The sequence below is a fragment of the Myiozetetes cayanensis genome, unplaced genomic scaffold (genome assembly GCF_022539395.1).
Source record: "Myiozetetes cayanensis isolate MyiCay16 unplaced genomic scaffold, myiCay2020 scf21, whole genome shotgun sequence".
Classification (NCBI taxonomy): domain Eukaryota; kingdom Metazoa; phylum Chordata; class Aves; order Passeriformes; family Tyrannidae; genus Myiozetetes; species Myiozetetes cayanensis.
In genome coordinates, this window is record NW_026087423.1 from 1,956,684 (window position 1) to 1,977,057 (window position 20,374).

The following is a 20,374-nucleotide window of genomic DNA, read 5'->3' on the forward strand; positions in this document are numbered from 1 at the left end:
TAATTCCCGAAGAATTAAAGCCTCTGCAGCCAGACCGGCTGAGCTGGGAGCTTTGTTACTCCGTGCAGCTAAGTGAGGTCAAGCGTGGTCGATGTGCTCTGGGCTGAGATACTTCCAAGAAAAACCAAGGAACTGAAGGAAACGCTGCTGATGGAACTCTTCCATGCCTGTCCAAGGCCCCAGCAGGTGTTTGGGGATCCTGGGTTGCTGGAGATGTCTTTTTTGGATGGAACAGCGAAACAACAAATCCTCCAGCGCTCGTTATCAAAGAGCCCGTGGTGCTTTCCACAGGAGCAGGGGTGTCCAACCCACTGTCCTGGCCAGGAGCCAGCACCCCACTGCTCTGGGGAGGAGCTGCTTCCCCTCTGCAATCCCAGGCCTGCCTCCTCTGCAAAGTGAGGGCACTGCATGGCCAGGGAAGAGCGAGGTCTCTGTGCTGTATTTTCAGTTCTAATTTAGCTCAGGTATCGAAGGCAGGATGATAAATATCAGCCAAAAGCGCGATTGTAAAACCACACTCAAAACCTACATCCTTTTCCTCACTGAACAACACACAGGATACATTAAAGAGCCACTTTTTCAGGAAGAATCGTTTAGGACGGAGCTTTCTGTCATTTTAGAGATGGAGGATCAAAAGAAAACAAACCCAGGAACAAGCAGCAAGCCTGGGTACAGAATTTACATTTATTTTCATTTTATTCTCCCCTCTTGCTTCTGTCCATCCCTCTGCCAACTGGAAAAAAGAAACGTTGCCTGAATACACACAAATAGTGCCAGCAAAAGAGAGGGTTGTGAGATTTCAAGCCCCTCCCAAATAAAAAGGGATCCTGTTTTTTTTCCTCAGATCAAACCCATCCCATTCAGAGGGTATCCCCAAAAGCAGGAAGGTTGCTCCAAATGCATTTGTGGCAGAACTCATCAAATTAAATACAACACATGGCACACTCTGCTGCAAGTTGGGATGTTTATCTCTAAAGGGAGGTGGAAAAAGAGTATTTTTAAAGTTTACAAGGCTCAGGGGCACAGTCTCCCAGGGCAAATGTATTGGATTGCCCACTGTAAATACGGCAGATAACACTGCAACAACAACAGAACCAAATTCACTGTTAACAAATGCAGGGTCAGCACGTTGAGACTCGCACCCAGAGATAAAGTGTTCTGGCCTCCATAAATTCAAGAGATGAGCTAAGATTTAAAAGGGAGCAGCTGAGGGAGACAGACAGACAATCAGAGAGAAAGAAAAAGAGTAAATCAAACACAAAACAGCCAGTTTGGAAAAAAAAATATTAAAAAATAAATAAATAAAAAGCAGTTAATATCCATGAATAATGGATGTTTGATTTAAAAGCAGTTTACTCCAATATGATGTAATTTTTGACAATCAGCCAGAGAGACTATTTTGCAGGTCCTTGCCAGATATAAGTCATTGTGTAAAGCTGGTAACACAAGGGCTCCTCTGAGCATGTGGAAAATTGACTTTCATGCCATCCTGGAGGTGACTTTGTGCTGGCAAACGTGGGCTGAGCTGCACCAAGAGCCCAGAGCCACGCTCAGAGCCCCCCCAAATCCAGCGGGAGCAGCAGCTCCCCGCTCCTCCCCACCCCTCCACCTGCTGCAAAGTCACCCACCGAGCTGCACACAAGTGGAGTGTGTCGGGTGGGTTGTTTTGTTTTGTTCCCCTTTGAAGTTTTTGCCTCTGCCCCGAGTTCCAAAGTGAGGCTCCAAGCTGGTGGGAAGAAGGAGAGCCAAGCCTTGCGCCGGCGCTGCCAGCGCACCTGCAGCCCTCGCCGTTCCAGCGCCGGACACTGCCAGCCCCCGGGAGCTGCCAGCCTGGATGGGCCTGGGATGGGCACAGATGTCTGCTCCGACCTGCACTGGGGGCTCCAGGCTCACTGCACTTGTGGCTGCAGCCTCCAGTGCCCACTGAAGGGATGGTGTGTTTACACACCCAGCCACCCGCTCACTAGGAAAACCTGCCCAAGCCCAGAATGAGTTTGCCCCAACACAGGGGAAAGGAAAAGCAAGGGGGTTGCTAAAAAGCAAGGGAGTTATTGAAAAGCAAGGAAGTTATTGAAAAGCAAGGGAGTTATTGAAAATAAAGGGAATTATTAAAAGCTGCATGACTCTCCGAGTTTTGTATCACCCCGAACACCCCTGGCACATCCTCACAGCTGTATTTTCCAAACCTCAAGACACCCACCTAAGCCGCCCTGTGAGGCACTCACAGTTCCCCTAAACAGGGGCCAAAAGCAGGGTGTCATCACTGGCAGCCAGTGCAAAAGGCGTTGATTTATTTATTTTAACTTGCAGAGTTGTTTCTGGTCATTTCCAGGGGTTAATCAACGCATCCTGTAAAGCTTTAAGCAAGGGAAAGTTCTGGTCTCTCTGCTGGACTCTGTTCCTTGTAGTGCCTGACAGGGTTCAGGTCCTCAGACAGGTCTGTTCCTCTGACAGGACACCAAAGAGTTTACGAAGAAAAAGGTATTTAAAACACCTTTCAGCACCTTCAGAGATCTGCTAACACTCTCAGCTCCTCAAAGAGAAACAGTCGGGCAAGTCCCATATGCTCAGATTCAGTCCCCAGCCCTCCTACTACGAAAACAAGAGTTCCTAAAGATTAATTTATTGAAATTTGGGCTATTCACAAGGGTTAACAGAAGTGGGGGGGAAAAAAAACCAAACAACCACCAAACACACTTTTAAAAGAAGAAAAATCAAGATAAAAAGCTTCTTTGGTAGGAAAAACACCCAAATCCTCCACGTTTATTAACTTTTTTTTTCTTTTAGTTTTGAATGAAGAACTAAGCCAAGTACTGCTTGTACCAAGAACTGCTGAACGTGTTCAAAAACTTGAACTGAATTTTAATTTCAGGAAGAAAATAGGGTTTGAGGGTTTTTTCCTTCCCCACCCCAAGAGAATAAAAATTTCAAGAAATGAATTGCAAGAAATAATCAACCTATAAATGTCAAGAAATAATTCATGGAGCTCACCTGAACTGCAGCAGGGAGACCAGAGTCACCTGAGAGCAGATGGGAGGTTATAAATACCCCAACTATGAGAAAAGCTTTGCTCAGACCCTACAATCAGATTGCATCAGAAATCTGATGAAGTCAATCCTGACATTTATCATGGTCCATGTTTAAGAGGTTTATATTGTAATGTATTTTATATATTTATTATTATTATTATTATCCATGTACAAGCCTAGATGGGAACACAGATCTCAGTGTTCCCAGAATTTGGAATTCAAGGGAAATAGTGCATTCCACGCTGAAATATTATTGAATTATTGAAATATGATTGAAGAAATTCACAGCTTAACATTAAAAAAAACCAGAGCCCCACGAGCAATAACCAGACAAACTTCCAAGAAACAACAACATATTTGGGTTGTCTGATGCTTGAACTCCTCAGAGCTGAAGCATTTCTGTTCTCCCCCCATTCCTGCAAGGGTGTCTGTCGTCTGACAGTAGGCGAGTCTAGGCCGTGGATTTGATGTTTTTCTCCTCTCCAACATAAAAGATCCCACAAGTTTTATGCCTCAGATCTCTCCTCTGCTGTCAGTTTTGGTTAAAATTAGAAAATGATTAGAAAAAAAAAAAAAAAAGAGAGAGAGAGAGCAAGGATGATGTCTTGCCCAACTATTTTTTCATCAGCAAACTATTTTCACCCGAAAGCAGGTTACGAGGCGGGAGCTTCCGCTGAGGGGGAACAACAACCCCAAGGCAAAAAACAAAGCAAACCCCAACCGGGGAGGAAACCCAGCCAGCGGCAAAGGGGGCTGGAATCCTCCACCCTCAGGCTTCCAAGATGGAAAGCTCTCCCGAAGACAGATTGTCAGCTCGTGACCAGCGTAATCAGCCAACGCGAAGTCCCTTCACGTCTCCGTGGGGCCAACAATTATCATAAGAGACGCCGGTAATTAATTTCCGGCGTGATGTCAGCTGGAGCAGCAGTGCCAGGCAAGTGTCCTTGTCACACACATCCCAGCCCATCGTCCTGATCAGGATGCAGGGCTCGGCACAAGCCACCCTGGAGGGGTTCGGGACTACGTTAGGAAGGATGTCCAGCCCTGCAGAGCGGGGCTCGGGGCCCTCAGGGGGTTCCTCTGCTCCTTCATGGGGCACAGAGGGGGTGGCAGAGGGAATGCCCCTGAAGGAGGCAGTTTTGCCTCCTGACCTCCCAGCTCTGCAGGGAAAGGAACTGGATTAGGACAGCGAAGGAATTAATAAAGACAGCATGGCCTCATCTCCCAGCCCTACGGGGGTTTATTTGGGGTGGCCTCCCCGGGGAACGTGGGTTTTAAGGGGAATGAGATGCAGGTGGACACGTCTATGCCTCACACAGAGGAAGTGCTAAGGAAAGCTCTGCTGTTCTGGTTACTTGCCAGGGAAGTGCTGTGTGTTTACACCACAGACCACAGCTCCTTTCATCTGGGTGTGCTCACCTCCTGCTCCTTCTCCACCTCCCCTCACTGCTGACAGCCCACCACAGGACACACAAATGGAATGAAATCTGGGAGTGGAAACTCTTCTCAAGGCATCTGGAAACAGGTCTGTCCACAGCCTGGTCCCTGCCCTGGAGTGGGGCTGTGTCCAGGAGCTGCTTCCTGGGATCTCAGGGATTCCAAGATGCCCCAGAAGCTGTGGCTGCCCCTGGATCCTTGGAAGTGCCCAAGGCCAGGTTGGACAGGGCTTGGAGCAACCTGGGCTAGTGGAAGTTGTCCCTGCCCATGGCAGGGGGTGGAACTGGATGGTCTTTAGCATCCCTTCCAACCCAACCATTCCATGGGTTTATGATTTATGGTACTTCTTTGGGTCTGCAATCCCACAGGAACCCCTCCTGCAGTCAGAGGAGCTTTGGAAGAGCTGCCTGAGGAGCATCCCTCAGCCACGAGGCTGCGGCAGGGCTACAAAACCAGCGGGGTGTTGACCTCCCCTGCCAAGATGTGCTGACAGAAGCAGACAGACTGTGCCACAGGGAGCTTCCAACCCCTCACTGTAATTAATTCCCTTAATCCAACAGTCACACCACCCTCACCAAACTGGAAGTGACGTGGTTCAAATACTCCAGAGCACAAGCTAAAGATCCCCCTCCCCAGATCACACATCTGCTCGTATGAGGTTCGACACGTTGCTCAGGCTGCCCTCCCCAAAAGGGGTGTTTTGGGCTTTTGGGGTGTTTTTTGGGGGGTTTTGAGCCAAGTTCCCCCTGATGCAGCATAAACCAGGTGAGCTGGGCCTTGCTGAGGAGCAGAGATTGAAAAGGGCTAACAGTGAACCCAGCTGGCTGAATGATAATCCCTCACTTCAGCCCAGGAGAAGAACACACAGAAACATCAAATTATTGCATAAAAGAATGTCTTCCCTCTGCTGCCAAACGCTGAAGAGCAGGGAAGGAAGTGCTCAAGCAGTATGAACTCTTTTTTTTCCTTTTTTAATGACGAAGGTATAAAAATCTTACCCAAAACATAATTAAATACCTGGTTGGGCTCATTCAACAACCAGCCAAAGGTTTTGATCCCAAAGGCAGCTTCCTGGGCAGACACATCCAGACAGGTGACAGGCTGGCCATAGACAGAGTGGAGGATTTTGCCAGGCTCTTCTGCTTTCAGGAGATACACAATGTCCTCTGCAGCTGCCACTGCCACCGGGCTCCCTGTAACATCTGGAACCAGATCAAGGAAGTTGACCTGAAAAGAGCAGACTTTTTATTTTTAATACATCACAAAGTCTCCTACATCATTGCAGGCTGAACTGAGCAAACTAGCCACGTGTGGTTATGGGTTATGTCTCGTGTCATCCCAATTATGGATTAATTTCAGACAAAGACCAAGAACTGACTTTACTTCTGAATTTCTGCAAGTTTAGCTCCTATGATGTAATTCAGTTCACAGTCTTTAGAATGAATCCATTAAAAAGAAAAACCTCTTAATCAGAACACATTACAATAAAACATCCCAAAATGTCACATCAGAGAAAGGAGCAAAACTTAACACACTCATCAGCTGAAGGACAGAGAAGCCATGGGTTAAAGCACACAAAGGAAATATCGTGGCTGGAACGTGAATAAGGTGCTCCAGAAGAGGAAACAAATTGATACAACTCCCATGGAACAGCTGATGCTTACCCTGCAATCATGCAGGGTTACCCCAGATCAACAGAGACATCACATCCCTCTAGGACAGCCCAAATGCCAGCTCCCAAATCTTCTGTCACGAAGACCACGAGGATGCTGCTCTTCCCATGTCAGTAAACAACGAAGATCCAGCTGAAAAGTCTCACCATGGGAAGGGGCTGAACTCCTTAAGAGCTGGTTCCTAACCCAGCCTTGGAAGACAGTGTGGAATCTCTGTGTCCCATGGGACAAACTGACCTGTCACAGCGAGCAAGATCCAAAACATGGATCCAACTACTAGAGGTGGTTTTACTGGGAAACCTCTTAAATCAACAAAATCCCCAAATATTTTAAGCATTGCAAGACTGACTTAGCTTTGGAAGAGGGGATTCATCAGGAGGGGTTTAAATCCCTTCCCACCCATTAGTTGTGCACTCGGCTTCCTCAATTATTCCTAGGCACTTCCTTTCCCTACCAAAGAAAAGTTGATACCCTGAGACATAATAAAACTTCAGAGAACGGGACAGCTTTTGATTTTTAATTAAAACAGTCTCAAAAACTTCAGTGACAGAAGGTGCAACCTGAAGGGTTCCAGCTTCACAAGTGATACTATTAGCTCTCCTGCAATATCCTGCCTCAGAATTAATCAGACAGTGCTGATCTGGAATGAGACCTGGAGCTTCAGCTCCAACTCTACGCGAGAAAACTGATTTACAAAATGAGCCAACCTAATGTTGACAGGAAAAAAAAAAAAATAATTAAAACCAGCCAACCTCCTGCACCATATGGACCTGGGTTCATTTTCACTTGTAGCCTAAGCCAGCATTTCACCCTTGCTCTTCAGTGCTGAAAGGCTCATCCATTAACCCGCTCCAGAGCCAGAACCCCCAGCTGATAAGGCTGTTAGCTAGTTCAGTAAGACTTCTACAAGAAGCTGCACCAAAAAAACAATCCCTGGGTCAGGAAGCTGAGCAGCCTGGAGACTCACCAGCTTCTGGATCTCAAACGTTGCTGTGGTGTGCCAGAATCCTCTGTCATCGGGCCTTTCCACCTTGACCTCGAAGCCCGACGCCGTGGCCACGGCTGCGCCCTCCGGCCCCAGGGCCAGCGCCTGGATCTTCTGGTTGTGCTGGTAGTGATGGATTGGCTCCCGCCCCAGCAGCAGGTTCCAGACACTCACGGTCCCTGGGCACCAAAAGAGAGCCATGGGGTGTCACCTGAGAAGGGAACGGAGCTTTCCAAGAGCGTTCAAAGGTGCAAGTTCCAATCGGTGGCGTGGGGAAAAAAGCGAACGTACGGAGAGGAGAGTGCAGGGCAGGAGAGCAGGACCTGGGGATGCTGGGCCTCCTCTGAGCCACTGAACAGGTGCAGAGGAAACTGGATGTGCTCTGGCCTTAAGATGAAGGTTTGGAGTAGTTTTCTTAGGAATAAATCCTTCCCTGGGAGGGTGGGGAGGCCCTGGCCCAGGTTGCCCAGAGGAGCTGTGGCTGCCCCTGGATCCCTGGAAGCGTCCAAGGCCAGGTTGGAGAGGGCTTGGAGCAACCTGGGCTAATGGAAGGTGTCCCTGGCCATGGCAGGGGGTGGGATGAGATGAGCTTATTTAAGGTCCATTCCCACCCAAACCATCCCAAGATTCTCTGATTGCAGGCTCTGCTGCTCTCTGTGATTCCTAATTTTTGACTTCCCAATAACAGGATCTACCTTGAGGAAGACTCTTCATTTCCCTCACGTTTCCATGTTTGGAGAAGATCAGAATAAACAGACACTCAAACTTTTGTTCTGCTATAAGCACACCCTCCAGTACCACAAAAACTACCGAGGACAAACCCAGGCTCAAATTTAAGTCCCTTTGCTTTGCACCCAGGGAAGTTTCACAGTGAGGAATCCGAAGCTCTGCACACACAGGTCAGTGATTTTAACACTAACAGTTTACAACCAGCAGCAAAACTCCTCATCCTGATGCTGTGGGAAAACAGAAAATGCAGAAGAATTTGTGGCACGTGGTGTGATTGTGGGGGCTGTCCTGTGCAGGGCCAGGGGTTGGACTCGATGGTCCTCTGGGGTCCCTTCCAAATCAGGAGGCTCTGTGATCCTATGATTCAGAAAGAACACAAATCCCAAAGGACACAGGAGTGAAGTCAAAATACAACATATTTGTGACTGCACTTTTCCCAGCAGGGATCCCCCATATTCTATTTAAAATCCTGCTGCATTAAAGCCACAATCTGAGTAAGAGCAACCCGAGGCAGTCGGGAGCGGACGAGGGAACAGAAGGGCTGGGTGGAACTGGAGCCTTCTGGGCCACCTTTGCACTGAATTAAGGGAGAAACAATCTCGAGGCAGGGCTAGAGAAGCCTTCCCTGGACTCAGGCATTAATGATGAAATGATTAATGGCAGCTCTTCCTTCAAAGGAGACATAAAAGGCCTGACAGGCAGCTGGGGATGGGCACCGATGCCAGTGTGCAAACACTCCCCCCCAGTCCCAGAGGAGGTGAAGCAAGAGTGTGGTAATGAAACTGCACATAGTGAAATGGTATCTAAATGAGTTTAAATTGATTTATGCCCGCTTTTGTAAAGATTATTTGGTATCTGGAAAGTGCTACCGATGTGAAATAATGCAGATAATCCTTAAGATCCCTGTCTAATGGCACTCCCCCTGAATATTTATGTTCCTCACCATGGGAATGAGCACCATAATGGGGACCATTTTTGTTTTATTAGGGATGAATATTTAAATTAATCTGCTATTTGCCTAAACAATTAGCTGCCTCTGTTTGTTTACACAAAGCCAAAACTGCAATTAGGCTTCCATCAAAAAGATAAGTCCCGACTAAAACTGTCCCGATGGAGCCGTCAGGGCTGGGAGCAGAACTTCCCAAAATTACTTCTTAGCATAATGGTAATTATGTTAATTGCTTGAAAGGTAAATAACTGCTGAACTGGGTTGGAAAACCAGACTGGGAGGTTGTATTGCTCCCACTTAGCTTAAAACCAGTTAACAAACCCAAATGGGCAGCACAGGCTCCCTCCCCTCTGCAGCAGCTCTGAGGCACCTCCGGGCCTTCCCTAAAACAAAGGCTCATCTCCAGGACAGAAAATGGGGAGAAAACAGGTCAGAAACAGGGAGATCAACCCCCATCAGCGATAAAACCATGTGGGGATCTCGGATCACAGGGTCAGAGCTGGAATTTTTGGGCAGCCCACGGGTATCCCTGCCAAGCTCCTCCAGGAGGGAGGATTTTCAGTTTGGATTTGGTAGAATATTTATCCCAGTTAAAAGACCACCTTTGTGAGGGGGAAAAAGATGCTGATTTGCTTTCAGTGAAGCCTTTTGTTTACACACTTCTGTGATGAGCATTTCACTGGGTTTAGTGGTGTATTAATGGATGGGAGTTCTGGAAAATACAAAAATAAAAAAAAAAATTGAAGTCAAAGAACCCTCTTCTGACCACAGGAGCAAACTGAGAAACTCAGAATGCAGAGTTCTGCTCTCTAAATTTGGGCTACAAGTCACTGAAGTCATTGTTACTATTATTATTATTATTATTACTGCATCTCAAACACCACAAAAAGAGACAACAGTGGAAATGGCTCCTGCAATAATAAAATGGTTACAAGACGGGTATTTTCGGTTGTAACCAGATGTTCAACAGCAAAATCTGCCCAAAATAGCACAAAATGTTATCAGGCAAACACAGCGTGTGCAAAATCTGATGCACAATATGGTGAAAACACCCCTGGTCATATCAAAAAAACAAATGACTTGTAAGGTCACAAATTCACACGTAATGAAGGAGCACAAAGCAAGGAGTAAAAAGGGAAGTTCGTGGAATATCCCGAGTTGGGAGGGACCAACGAGGATCATCGAGTCCAACTCCTGCATGAGAGCAAGAAAACCTTATCCAGCTTTACACAGAGAAAGCAACACTCCACGGGATTTATCAAGAGCTAAAGCCACAGGTGCCACTCAGAATATTCTGCATTTCACTGCAGAAACAGCCAAAGGTATTTATGAGCACACAGGGCTCTGCACCAGTCCATCATGGGTATGTGAGAGCAAGGAAAAAGACCTCCACGAGACAGTTCAAGTTATTAGTGTGGCAACACAAAAGAAATCAGGGCTAAGATTTACCAGTCAGATGAGATCACTGCTCTCCACAGTCCTGCCTCCAGCACTTCATTTCCCAGGCAATTTCTCTGCTGGGGTGAAGTTCAGGTTGCAAACGTTCACTACCCCTTTTATCTCTGTAACACTGGAACCTCAGAAGGGTCAGGAAATCACTCAGAATGACAAGCAGGGCTTTCACAGCTCCCTAAAATCTGCACCACGACTGTGACGGTCCCAGCTGAACTCCAACAATAATTCCCCACGATGGTTCAGGCTTTCCAGCTCGCTTAGCTTTGCTCTTGGCTGAAGGAAACAAGAGCAAGGCACTGCAATCACTGACCCTCGACACGGCAGTCACTGCACCAGCCTCGCTGTTTACCCCCTGTCCCAGATCTGACAGAGAATTCAACTTCCAATCCAACATATTGGTGAATTGATGAAAGGTCCATTTACTGCAATTCACTCCAGATTGGAAAGTATTTGGATCAAACATTGACCATGAGCCTGTTGAGCCTCACACAGTGCTCTGCTGATCCTGACTGACCTCCAAATTTAGGAGGCATCAGCCTCTTGCTGTATCAAAGATGGGTGGCTGGAGGCTCTTCTCTCTCCACGAGTCTCCTCTTTGCAGCTGGGAGCACAAAAGACATCCTACAAAAGCTGCTTTTTACATCTATTTTCACAGATTGAAGGCAAACACACTTACCACAAAATCAACAATAAAAAAAAAATAATAAAAAAGTATTTCTTTTCCTAGAAAATCCTCTAATCCTCCATCAGGGAGGAGAGGCAGCACAAACACGGAGGCAAACAGAGGGAAATCTCATTTGTAAATATTCCAGTGGCTGTGTTTGGCAGTGCAGCACAGGCCCCCTCAGAGCTCCTCCTGAGCCTGGCACAGCAGAAGAGAGGTGCCCACCCCTGCTACCTGCTCAGGGTATTTTAGGACTCGGTGACTCCTTACAGGGGATTTTTTTTCCTTCAAACTGAGAACATGGATTTACCTCCTCATATTTTTCAGGCACATCATAAGCCTATGAAGTTACAAACAGTAGAAGAAATCCAATGTGTGGAAATGAGCACCAGCCTGAAGTACCAAAACTACTTACTGTGAATTTTGAGTCTCTCCCCAAACCATTTCTAGTCAGAGGATTCCCTTTACCCTCAGTAGATGTTTGGAGTTCCTTAACTAACATTTTACATTTTATTTTGACTGCCAGCAGGTGCTTAGTGAGAGATTAGACCCCAGTGGTAAGTCCTGCCTTCACACCACCATTACCACACCAGTTTGCTCCAAATGTTGCCAGGTTTTATCTCCACCACTCTCCTCACAGGGATTTCCACCTCAGAGTCCCTCAGAGAAGGCACAGGCAAGACAGAGAGTATTTCATTCCCAACTTGGGGATGCAAGAGGCAGAATTCCCTGACTGTGGTGGGAAATCACACGCCACCTACCCAAACCAAATGTTTGCACCCACAGCCACCTGTATCCAATGGGAATAAATATCCCCCCACCTGCTCCTGCAGTGTTCTTCCCTTTTTCCTTCATTTCAACCAGTCTTTCCCTGCTCCTGCTCTCCTGGAGCACGTCCTGGCACCAAACCCACCACCCCATTTCTTGCAAAGAGGGCGCAGAAGGGACAACACCCCCAGGCTGCTTTCAGGGCACCAGAGCGGACAAGACAGCAGATTTCCAGTCCCAAAAAAGGAGAGCTGCCAAAATTCCCCTCCTGGAGCCTGCCAGCCAGCAAGAGCACCACTGATGGATCAGCAGCCACCCTCCTCTGCTCCACGGAGCCACCCTGCAGCTTGGGAGGCACCACCAACTCCTCCCAGCGGGTCTCCAAGCACTCCACGAAGGGCAGCAAGTGCAGCACCCCCTTGCTGTGCCCACATGAGGATGGGCACGGCATTTAAAGGGAGGAATCAAAGGAAGGATGTTCTCTTGCTGCAGCACATTGTTCTCCAGTCAAACTCCGAAGCTCCAGAGCGCAGGGGGGAGAGCGGTGGCTGAAGTAGACCGCTGTTTCCCAAAAGCTGTGGCTCCCAGCCAAAGCCAGGCAAGCATGGAGCAGATGGAGTCCTGGCAAGGCCTCTCCTGTCCCTGCATTAGCAGCATCTGCTCATTACCCAGAACCCTCGCCTGCTTTATCTAATGCTCCAGGAAAAGCATTTTGATTTGATTCATTTCAGTTCGGTAACGTGCAACACAATTAGTGGTAAAATCAAACTGGAGGGCTGCCAGTGCTGACAATAGGAAACAAGGCAGAAGAAATATGAGGCCAGTGGGTTGGAATTCAAAAATCACAACTGTGGATCGAGCTGCCAAGTCCCGTTGCCCCAGGTGTACATCCAGTGCCCCCGCTGAGCGCTGGCACGGGCACGGGGAACTTCATTTGCTGCCCATCCATTTCCCTCTCCTTGCAGCCTTGTTCCTCACAGGTTGGCACCGCCACAGACGCTCAGGAGCCACAATCCCGCTTCTCCTTAGCGGAGTTACAACTCCCTTCGGATGCGGGATCCCAGCAAGGCACGTCCTTCCCCCTGCTCCGCCCGCCGTGCCTCGGGAAGCGTTGGCTGCCGGGCAGGCACGGGGTGAGCAGGATCTGCCTGAGCTCTTCCCTGTGATCGGGTGCCAAGGACATCTCTGCGTGAGCTCTGCTGAACTGGGAGAAACTGATGTTATCGGGACGGGTCTGGGAGCCAGGCATTCGACAGGGAAGTCTAGACTGTGCCTGACAGCACCACCTCCAACACCACCAGATGGTTCCTCTGCGTTAGTCAAACTTACAAACAAAGAGGAAAAAAAGGGAGCTGGAAAAGTACAACAAAGAACAATCAAACGCATTATCTTCAAAGTCGTCCTCGCCCTCCCCGAATTCAAAATAACTCCCTCCACCAAATTGTAAATATGTGCTTCCAGCTCACAGTTAGTAAACATTTCTAAAAATGAGGCTTTAGAATTCCCTATTCCCATAGAAACTAATCTATTCTGACCGGGCTCCTCGAATCAGAGTCACTGCCACATCACAGAGCCTATTAAAATTTCTACCCAGAAGAAGAAAAGACGCCGAGCTTTATGCAAACTAGTTCAGTCACAGCACTGACAACGAGGAGCATGACAGGCAAAAAAACCCAGACAAATTATTACATTAGTCAGTGGGAAACTAGAAAACAAACAAAAGACCCTCTGCTAGTCGTCGTTTGGCACGCTGGACAGAAAGCCAACATTTGAAACTATCGCTGTGTTATAATTCCTGAGACTTGAGTAAATACACTTAATGAGCAACACCAGATTTGCTGCTGTCAGAGAGTGTTGAAAAATCAGCAATTTTTAGCCACAGAAAACCATTCTAACATGAGCCAATCTAGAAATACAGCTGAGGACGGTCGATGATCTTAAAACACAGAAAGCGTTTAATTTACCTTTCAAATAAAATTCGGTCTGCGTTATCCGTCCCTGGTTTTGCTTTCACCTGTAGAAGTGCCAGGATCACAGGCAGTATGTGTACAAAGCTCCCTAAATATGCTCTATTTATACCCAGGAGATATTTTTAAGTGTCGAATTACGGAGTTCAAAGAAAGATGACAGGGGTTGATTCTGCCTGAGCCCCTCAGCTCAGGGTCCCAGTCGGCCAGCACTGTCCAAACCTGACTTTTTTAATTGCTGCTCCCACATCCAGAAGAGGGTTGGTCTTTGGCTCTTGTTGTCCATTATGTAAAACCTCTAAGGATATTTAAAACAATGCTTACAACCAGGATTTTATGAGGGCTCCACTAAATATTAGGTCAGAGCTTTTATTTCTCTGTATCAAAGTATACAATAACCCACCACAAACAATACTTCAGTGCATCCACACACCAAGCCAAGAGGGAGAGGGATGTGGATTAATCAGACATGCAAGTTTACCACCATTCCCATAACAAAGCTCCACAGCACCCCAAGGGAGTTTTGGACAGAGGAGAAGGCTGGTGGAAGAATATTTAATATTTTTATAGCAAAACAAGTTATTTGCTTAAGATAGCTTGGCTGGACTACAGCCTGGCACTCAAGCTTTGTGTAGCAGCTCCAGTAGGAATTAAAGCTCAGTTTTAATGGGTGCTATGTTCCAATGCCTCCTAATGCATTTAGGGTTATTGGCCAACTTTCTCACATAAAAGCAAGTGTGTGTGTGTGTGTGTGTGGATACACAGGATTACAGACACACAAAAAGCTGAGCACAGCTGCTTCATTTTTGTAAAGCCTGGTTGGTTTTTGTTTTGTTTTTTTTTTTTTTGGTTGGGGTTTTTTTTTATGTCTTTAATAGGGAGCAGAGTTGTGGTTCCTCACCGTCCTCGTGAGCTGCCACAGCCAGGGAGCTGTTTATCCTCACAAAGGAGACGTGTGGCCGAGCTCCAGCATCGCCAGGACCCTGCACTGCTTCCAGGACGGGGGCTGTGTAGTCCCAGGTGCGAGTGTCCCACAGCCTCACTTCTCCTGAGGTGTATCTGCAAAAGAAGGCTGTTACTCATCCCAAAACATCTAAGAGCTAGTGAAGGAGAAGGGAGGAAGAAACAAAAGGCATCTTAAAACCCAACACCATTTACAGCTCCTGGACTGATCCTCTGTGAACAAGCCCATCAACTTTGCACATTTTACTCCCTGTTATTGAATCAAGGCTACCAAGGCAGGTAAATTGGAGCTGTAAGACCCACACAACTGAGCTACCACAGGTTACCAACTATCAGTATTAACATGCAAAGGGAGAGGGCTCAGCAGAAGAAAAGGTGATCAGTAATGAGCCCAAATTACATCATGGCAAAACTTCAAACTGTCTCTTTTCAGTCCTCAAAGGTTTGTGATTGTGGTGGTGCCAAGGCAAGGCTGTTGAACTAGAGCATTTATCCATCTACACACAACCACCCACCCAACCTACTGCTCTTTATAGAAAGAAATTTCTCAATGCCTCAGCAACAGAGCAGATTTACCTACATCTCTGAAGACTAATTAATTCATTCAACCAAGTGCTGTCTTTAAAATTGAGGCTTTTCCTTGCAGAAGGCTCACCAAAATATCACAAAAGCTGTAGTTTAACATCAGTTTGTCAACGAGAAATAAAAAAGCAGCACGAAACTTCTCAGATAAAACTGAATATATCCAAATGAATGAATGTTCAGCAAGCAAGAGATTGACTGCTCTGGGCCACCTAAGCCCACATAACATATTATTAAAGGAAAAAAACCCAAACAAATACTGAAGGCAAAGCAGAGGAGAAGCTGCTTCTAGGAGTGGTCAAAGATCACAGTTCAACCACCATTTAGATCAGTTTTGTGATAATTAACACTGTCAAAGGCTCACTCTTTCTCTGCCATAGCTGATACTTGGATTTTTTTGGAAGATCAAAGGCGCTTCCTCCTCTGTCAGATTTGTTGTTACATCCTGACTTTTGGGGGGAAAAGGATTACAAAAGAATGGTTCTTACAAACCTCCAAGGACTGGTGGTTGGAAAAGGCTGTCCTGGGTTTATAAGGAAAAAAACCAGTTATTTACACGGGAGATGAAGGAAAGTGGTTCATAAAGGTTTTAGAGGGTGCTGGGTTGGACTCAGGTACCCAGTTCCTTGGGCAGGGCCATGCTCTGGATCCAGGTGCTCTGGATCAGGTCATTCCCAACAACTCCCGCTGCAAATGCTCCAATTTATACAACTCATTGAAGTGCCTAAGGGGGAGGTGAAATCAGTCAGGCAGAGAGAGACAGAGATGCACATTAACCCTCTGCACTGCCCAGGAGGAGAGGGGAGAACAGGGTGGGACAGCCCTTCTCCCTGCTCCTCCTCCTCCTCCTGCAAAACCCTGCTTTCATTTCCCATTTACAGCAGCAGCACTTCAAAAGGACAGGCCAGGAAAGAAGCTTCCCTCAAGCCAAACGTCTCCCGTTGGATCGGACAAGCGAGTCCGGATCGGATCACAACAAATACCTTCAGTTTGCTAAACTGGAAAGGGCTCATTTCCTTTTCAAATGCGGAGATAAAACACGACGGGACAGGGAACTGCACAGATCTGCTGCAGTCCCCTCCGACAAGAGCCACACGAGGCATTCTGGAAGCATTTTAGTTCTGAGCTGATTCTCGTTTCCTTACGTTAGGGGTTGGTTGGGGTCGTGTTTTCAAGCGTCTCCTAAATGCCAAGAGCAGCAGATTATTCCCAAGGGAAGCCAAAAAATTCTTTTGTCCCTAAGTGACCCTGAAAAGCAAATTTCGAAGGAAGGCATAAAATCCTGGTAGAATTGACAGAACTGACAGAGTATTTGTTTTCATCCCAAAATAAATAAGGAAGAACAGCATCTCCTCCTAGTGTAGCTCTCACACAGTCCAGTCAAGGGAGATATATAGATAAATATATATATTTCTTTTTAGAAAAGAAAGACTGAGATGGAGAAAATAATGCCAGGAATAGAGGAGAGGCACAGGGCTGGATAAGCCTCTGAGCTCACTCCATCTGGGTTCTCTACACAGCACAGAACACGAGGGATCCAGGGCTCAGGACACTCTCCCACGCACAAAACATAACACTGCAATTCTGGGATTGCAGATCCGACACTCCAGCACCCCGGTAAATGCCTAAATCAATTTTATCTCACAATTCAACCACGTCAAAACTTAGTGTGAACCGTTCTTTGCTCATGAAGAACCACCTGTAAGCTGAGCTCAAACTGGAACAGAACCAAACGCCTCTGACCAGCAGTTTGAAATCAATTTGACCCAAATTCTGCCGTGCTGCTGCTGGAACCTGTCTCTGCAGGAGCTCTCACTGTTGAACCATGAAACCACTGCTCTCCCACCTGCCCAGGCCCTGTGAACACAAGAGCTCGTCCCAGCACCCAGGGGTGCTCCAGGGGGTTCAGATGCTGCAGGACAATCCATAACAGGATCCTGGACATGGTGCTCCCTCCAATTCTGTCATGGCAGAGAACAGGGAGCACAGTCTGTGCCAGGAGAGCCCTGCAAGCACCCAAACCTACCCTCAGGTGTCTGTCCAGCAATCCCAGCAGCCCCAGCACAGGACGAGTGCTCTGTGTTCCTCAGGAAGAGGAAAGGTTAAACCTTCTCTGCCCCATCCTTCCTGCATCCCTCTCATCCCATTTCCCACTCAACACCGCCGTTCCCACCCTTCCCAGCCAACCAGTCCCTCAAGGATTTGGAGAGGCGTCACAAGAGCATGCTGGAAACACAGGTGGAGATCTGGGACCAGCGCTGGGAAACTGGGAGACACAATCCATCCTCTCAGCTGACAACTCACCCCCTTGGCCCCCACCACGTGCCCCTCTGCAGCACACACTGGGACTGGACCAGTGTTGAACTGGAACAATTTCAAACCCACGTCCATCCAGTTCAGAATTAAAAAAATCTGATGTTTCAGCTCCCCCAGCTTTTGATGCTGTCGTAAAGAGCAGCACACTTTCAATCTGCAACCATAACCCATAACAAAAGGCTTTTAAACTATTAAAGCATTGCCTTGCTGTTAAAAAAAAAAAAAAAAGGCTGCTCTATGGTAGATAATTGGCAAATCTGCCCTGTCAATGTAGATGGCTGGGGAGAAGAACATGCTGCACTTCGTAGAGCCTATTTCTAGATAATTTCAGGATTTCTATTCATTTCTACCACAACTTTTGCACTTTGCCCTGAAAATTTCATTTGGATTACTCAGTGAAATAACCACAGAAGCAAGTCTTCTGCTCAAGAACACGCACAGTACTCCAAACCCAGTCAGCTGCTGATTTTTCTACCAAGATGGTTATGAAATGCCCACTTAGCTCTCTGCAGGAGTGAAAAAAAACACCAAAACAACTCAAAACTCTCTTCCTGTTTAATCCAACAATGAATACCCTATTTGCTCTGGTACCAACAGCACTCAGCTGCTGCTTTTTCCCCCTCATGGGTGCAATGAGATGATTGTTGCAGTGGCAGGTAAATCCATCAATACCTCATGTAAGACACTCGCACTGAGAAAACCCAACAAACCAACCCCAAAACCTGAAATAACCCACATGAAGACACCACACCTGCTTTGCTCCATTTAGAAGGCTGTTCCAAGTCTTGCTCTGCTGAGCACAACAAGTTTGCTTCCGACCCCAAATCCCCCCTCTCCTGATCCCCCTTCCAAGGTGTTCAGCTCTGGGTCTTTGTCCTCCTCACAGGCACAATTATCCCTCCCTGATGCTCAGCAGAGACTCCCTACACAAATAACTCAGCTTCTCTGATGGACTTACACTCCCCTTTGCCCTTTTCTTCGGAGTATTTCAGTATATACACATGGGAAAGGCAACAGTTATGTTTTTCTAAATATACTCCTCCTCCTTGATAAGCCAGCTCTGTAATTCTGCACAGATATTATTATTATAACTGTCAAAACTAGCCTGGAAATCCAGCTTAAGCTTTTACAGATATGCATAAAAACCTTGCTGAGATGGAGCAACCGTAGATGGAACACACGTGGCAGAGAGAAACCGGGAAAAAAATTAAACTCGTGTGTTATCTACGAAGGAACCACAATAAAAATACCCACTGACTAATCAAAAGCATTTTGACCACTTTTTACTGGCAGCAGTGCCATAATGAGATGGACATTTTCCCTGTGAGTGGAAGCAGAAGGAGCTGGGGGTTAAAAGCTGCTGCTATCCCAGGGAAGCAGGTGGTGGAGTGCGGAGCACATGTGGGAGGGAGCAGAGAGGGAGGCTGGGCACGGCTCTAATGAAGTGGTGCTGAAGAGGCAGACGATTTCATAAGGAGAAAAACATCAGGAAACTGGTCAAAACACAGAATCTCATCTGAAAAAGCTCAACTGCGTTGGATGGCACCAGCCAGAACGAATCTGGGGAAGGGGAGGAGGGGGAGGCTGATCTCTCTCCAGAGCCCCAGATGTCTTTATCGTTGCCTAATGACAATTATACTCAACCAATTAAGACACTGCTATCACAGTTGCATTGTTAGGAAGCCTTTGGCCCTGAGTGTTGATGGCTGTCTAATTAGTGTTTGTGCAAAGTACAACTGCAACTAATATATAAACTGACAAATACACAAAAGAAAAACTGTTAACGGGAACATTTTCCAAACAGTCGAGGCTCTGCTCCCCCGGTCCGTGGCAGCAGCACAGACAAACTGCTTTCCTTCGTGGCTTCTGTACTGCTGGCACTGCAGAATTTCACTTCAAACAGGGGGTCAGAGGGACCATCCCTGGGTTTCTGCTGGATCAGGATGTTGGTGTCAGGCAGTTTTGCTGGCTGCCTCCAGGGCCAGTCCTACCACACCACGCTGGGCCGAGCACCAAAGACCTCCGCTAAGGCCCCTCAGAAATCAGACTGGGTGGTTTTTCCCCCCGTTTTCTCTAAAGAATTTGCAGCAGGAGAAAGGGGAAGGAGAAAGAGACCCCTTTGTTTCACAGTCAGGTTTGATTTCCAGAAGGCGAAGCCTGTTCGGTTTCCAGATACCTGCGGTGATCAACAAACCCAACACAAAAAAAAAAACCACCAACAACTTTGTTTCAGGCAGTCAGCGACCATCTGTTAATACTCAAAAGATCTTATTATGAAGTCCTTGCAATGTCAGTGCATTTTATTGAAGTCAGTAGGAATCTTGCTCAAGTAACAGTCTCCATCCCCGGCCCTGTTCAAACGGCTGCCTGTTGATAAGCAAGTCAAATAATGAGTATTTTGCATCGTCTTGCTGCAACAAGCACCTCAGAGCTTTCATCCTGATTCCACCAAAAGCAACTCACCAGCCCTTCCTGTGGTTAATTAAGGTATCCAGCCAGTGGCCCCCTCAGCAGGCTGACGAATAAGGCCCAATTAAACATGCAAACCCAAGCCCAAATGCCTTTAAGTTGGTTCAAATTGCCCCTCGGCTTCATCTCCTCTCTAAGGCTCAAGTGAAGACAGTGCTAACTCAGAATGTTCCACAGCAAAGCACCTCCTCCTCAAGGAAAGCTGGAAGGCGCCTCAATCACAACTGAAAATAGTGACATTAAACATAAATTGATTATATTTATAGAAATAGAAATCACATATAAGTAGGAGCTTTATTTTTCCACTGTTCTGAAGTGGGGGATAATGGTGGAGTGCTCAGATACATCTACCACAGGGGGAGGTGCCTCCCAGAGTGAAGCTGGATTA

At 47.1% G+C, this 20,374-nt stretch overlaps 1 protein-coding gene across 1 annotated transcript in view; it reads right to left on the reverse strand.

Annotated features, from left to right (window-relative positions):
• The window catches only part of FBXW8 (F-box and WD repeat domain containing 8), a gene marked incomplete at its 5' end in the record, with an annotated part of 50,813 nt that overhangs the window by 12,300 nt on the left and 18,139 nt on the right, over positions 1 to 20,374 (reverse strand). Inside the window, 3 exon segments of the mRNA XM_050318759.1 lie at positions 5,484 to 5,693; positions 7,107 to 7,303; positions 14,558 to 14,715. Coding sequence (XP_050174716.1) covers positions 5,484 to 5,693; positions 7,107 to 7,303; positions 14,558 to 14,715 — 565 coding nt within the window.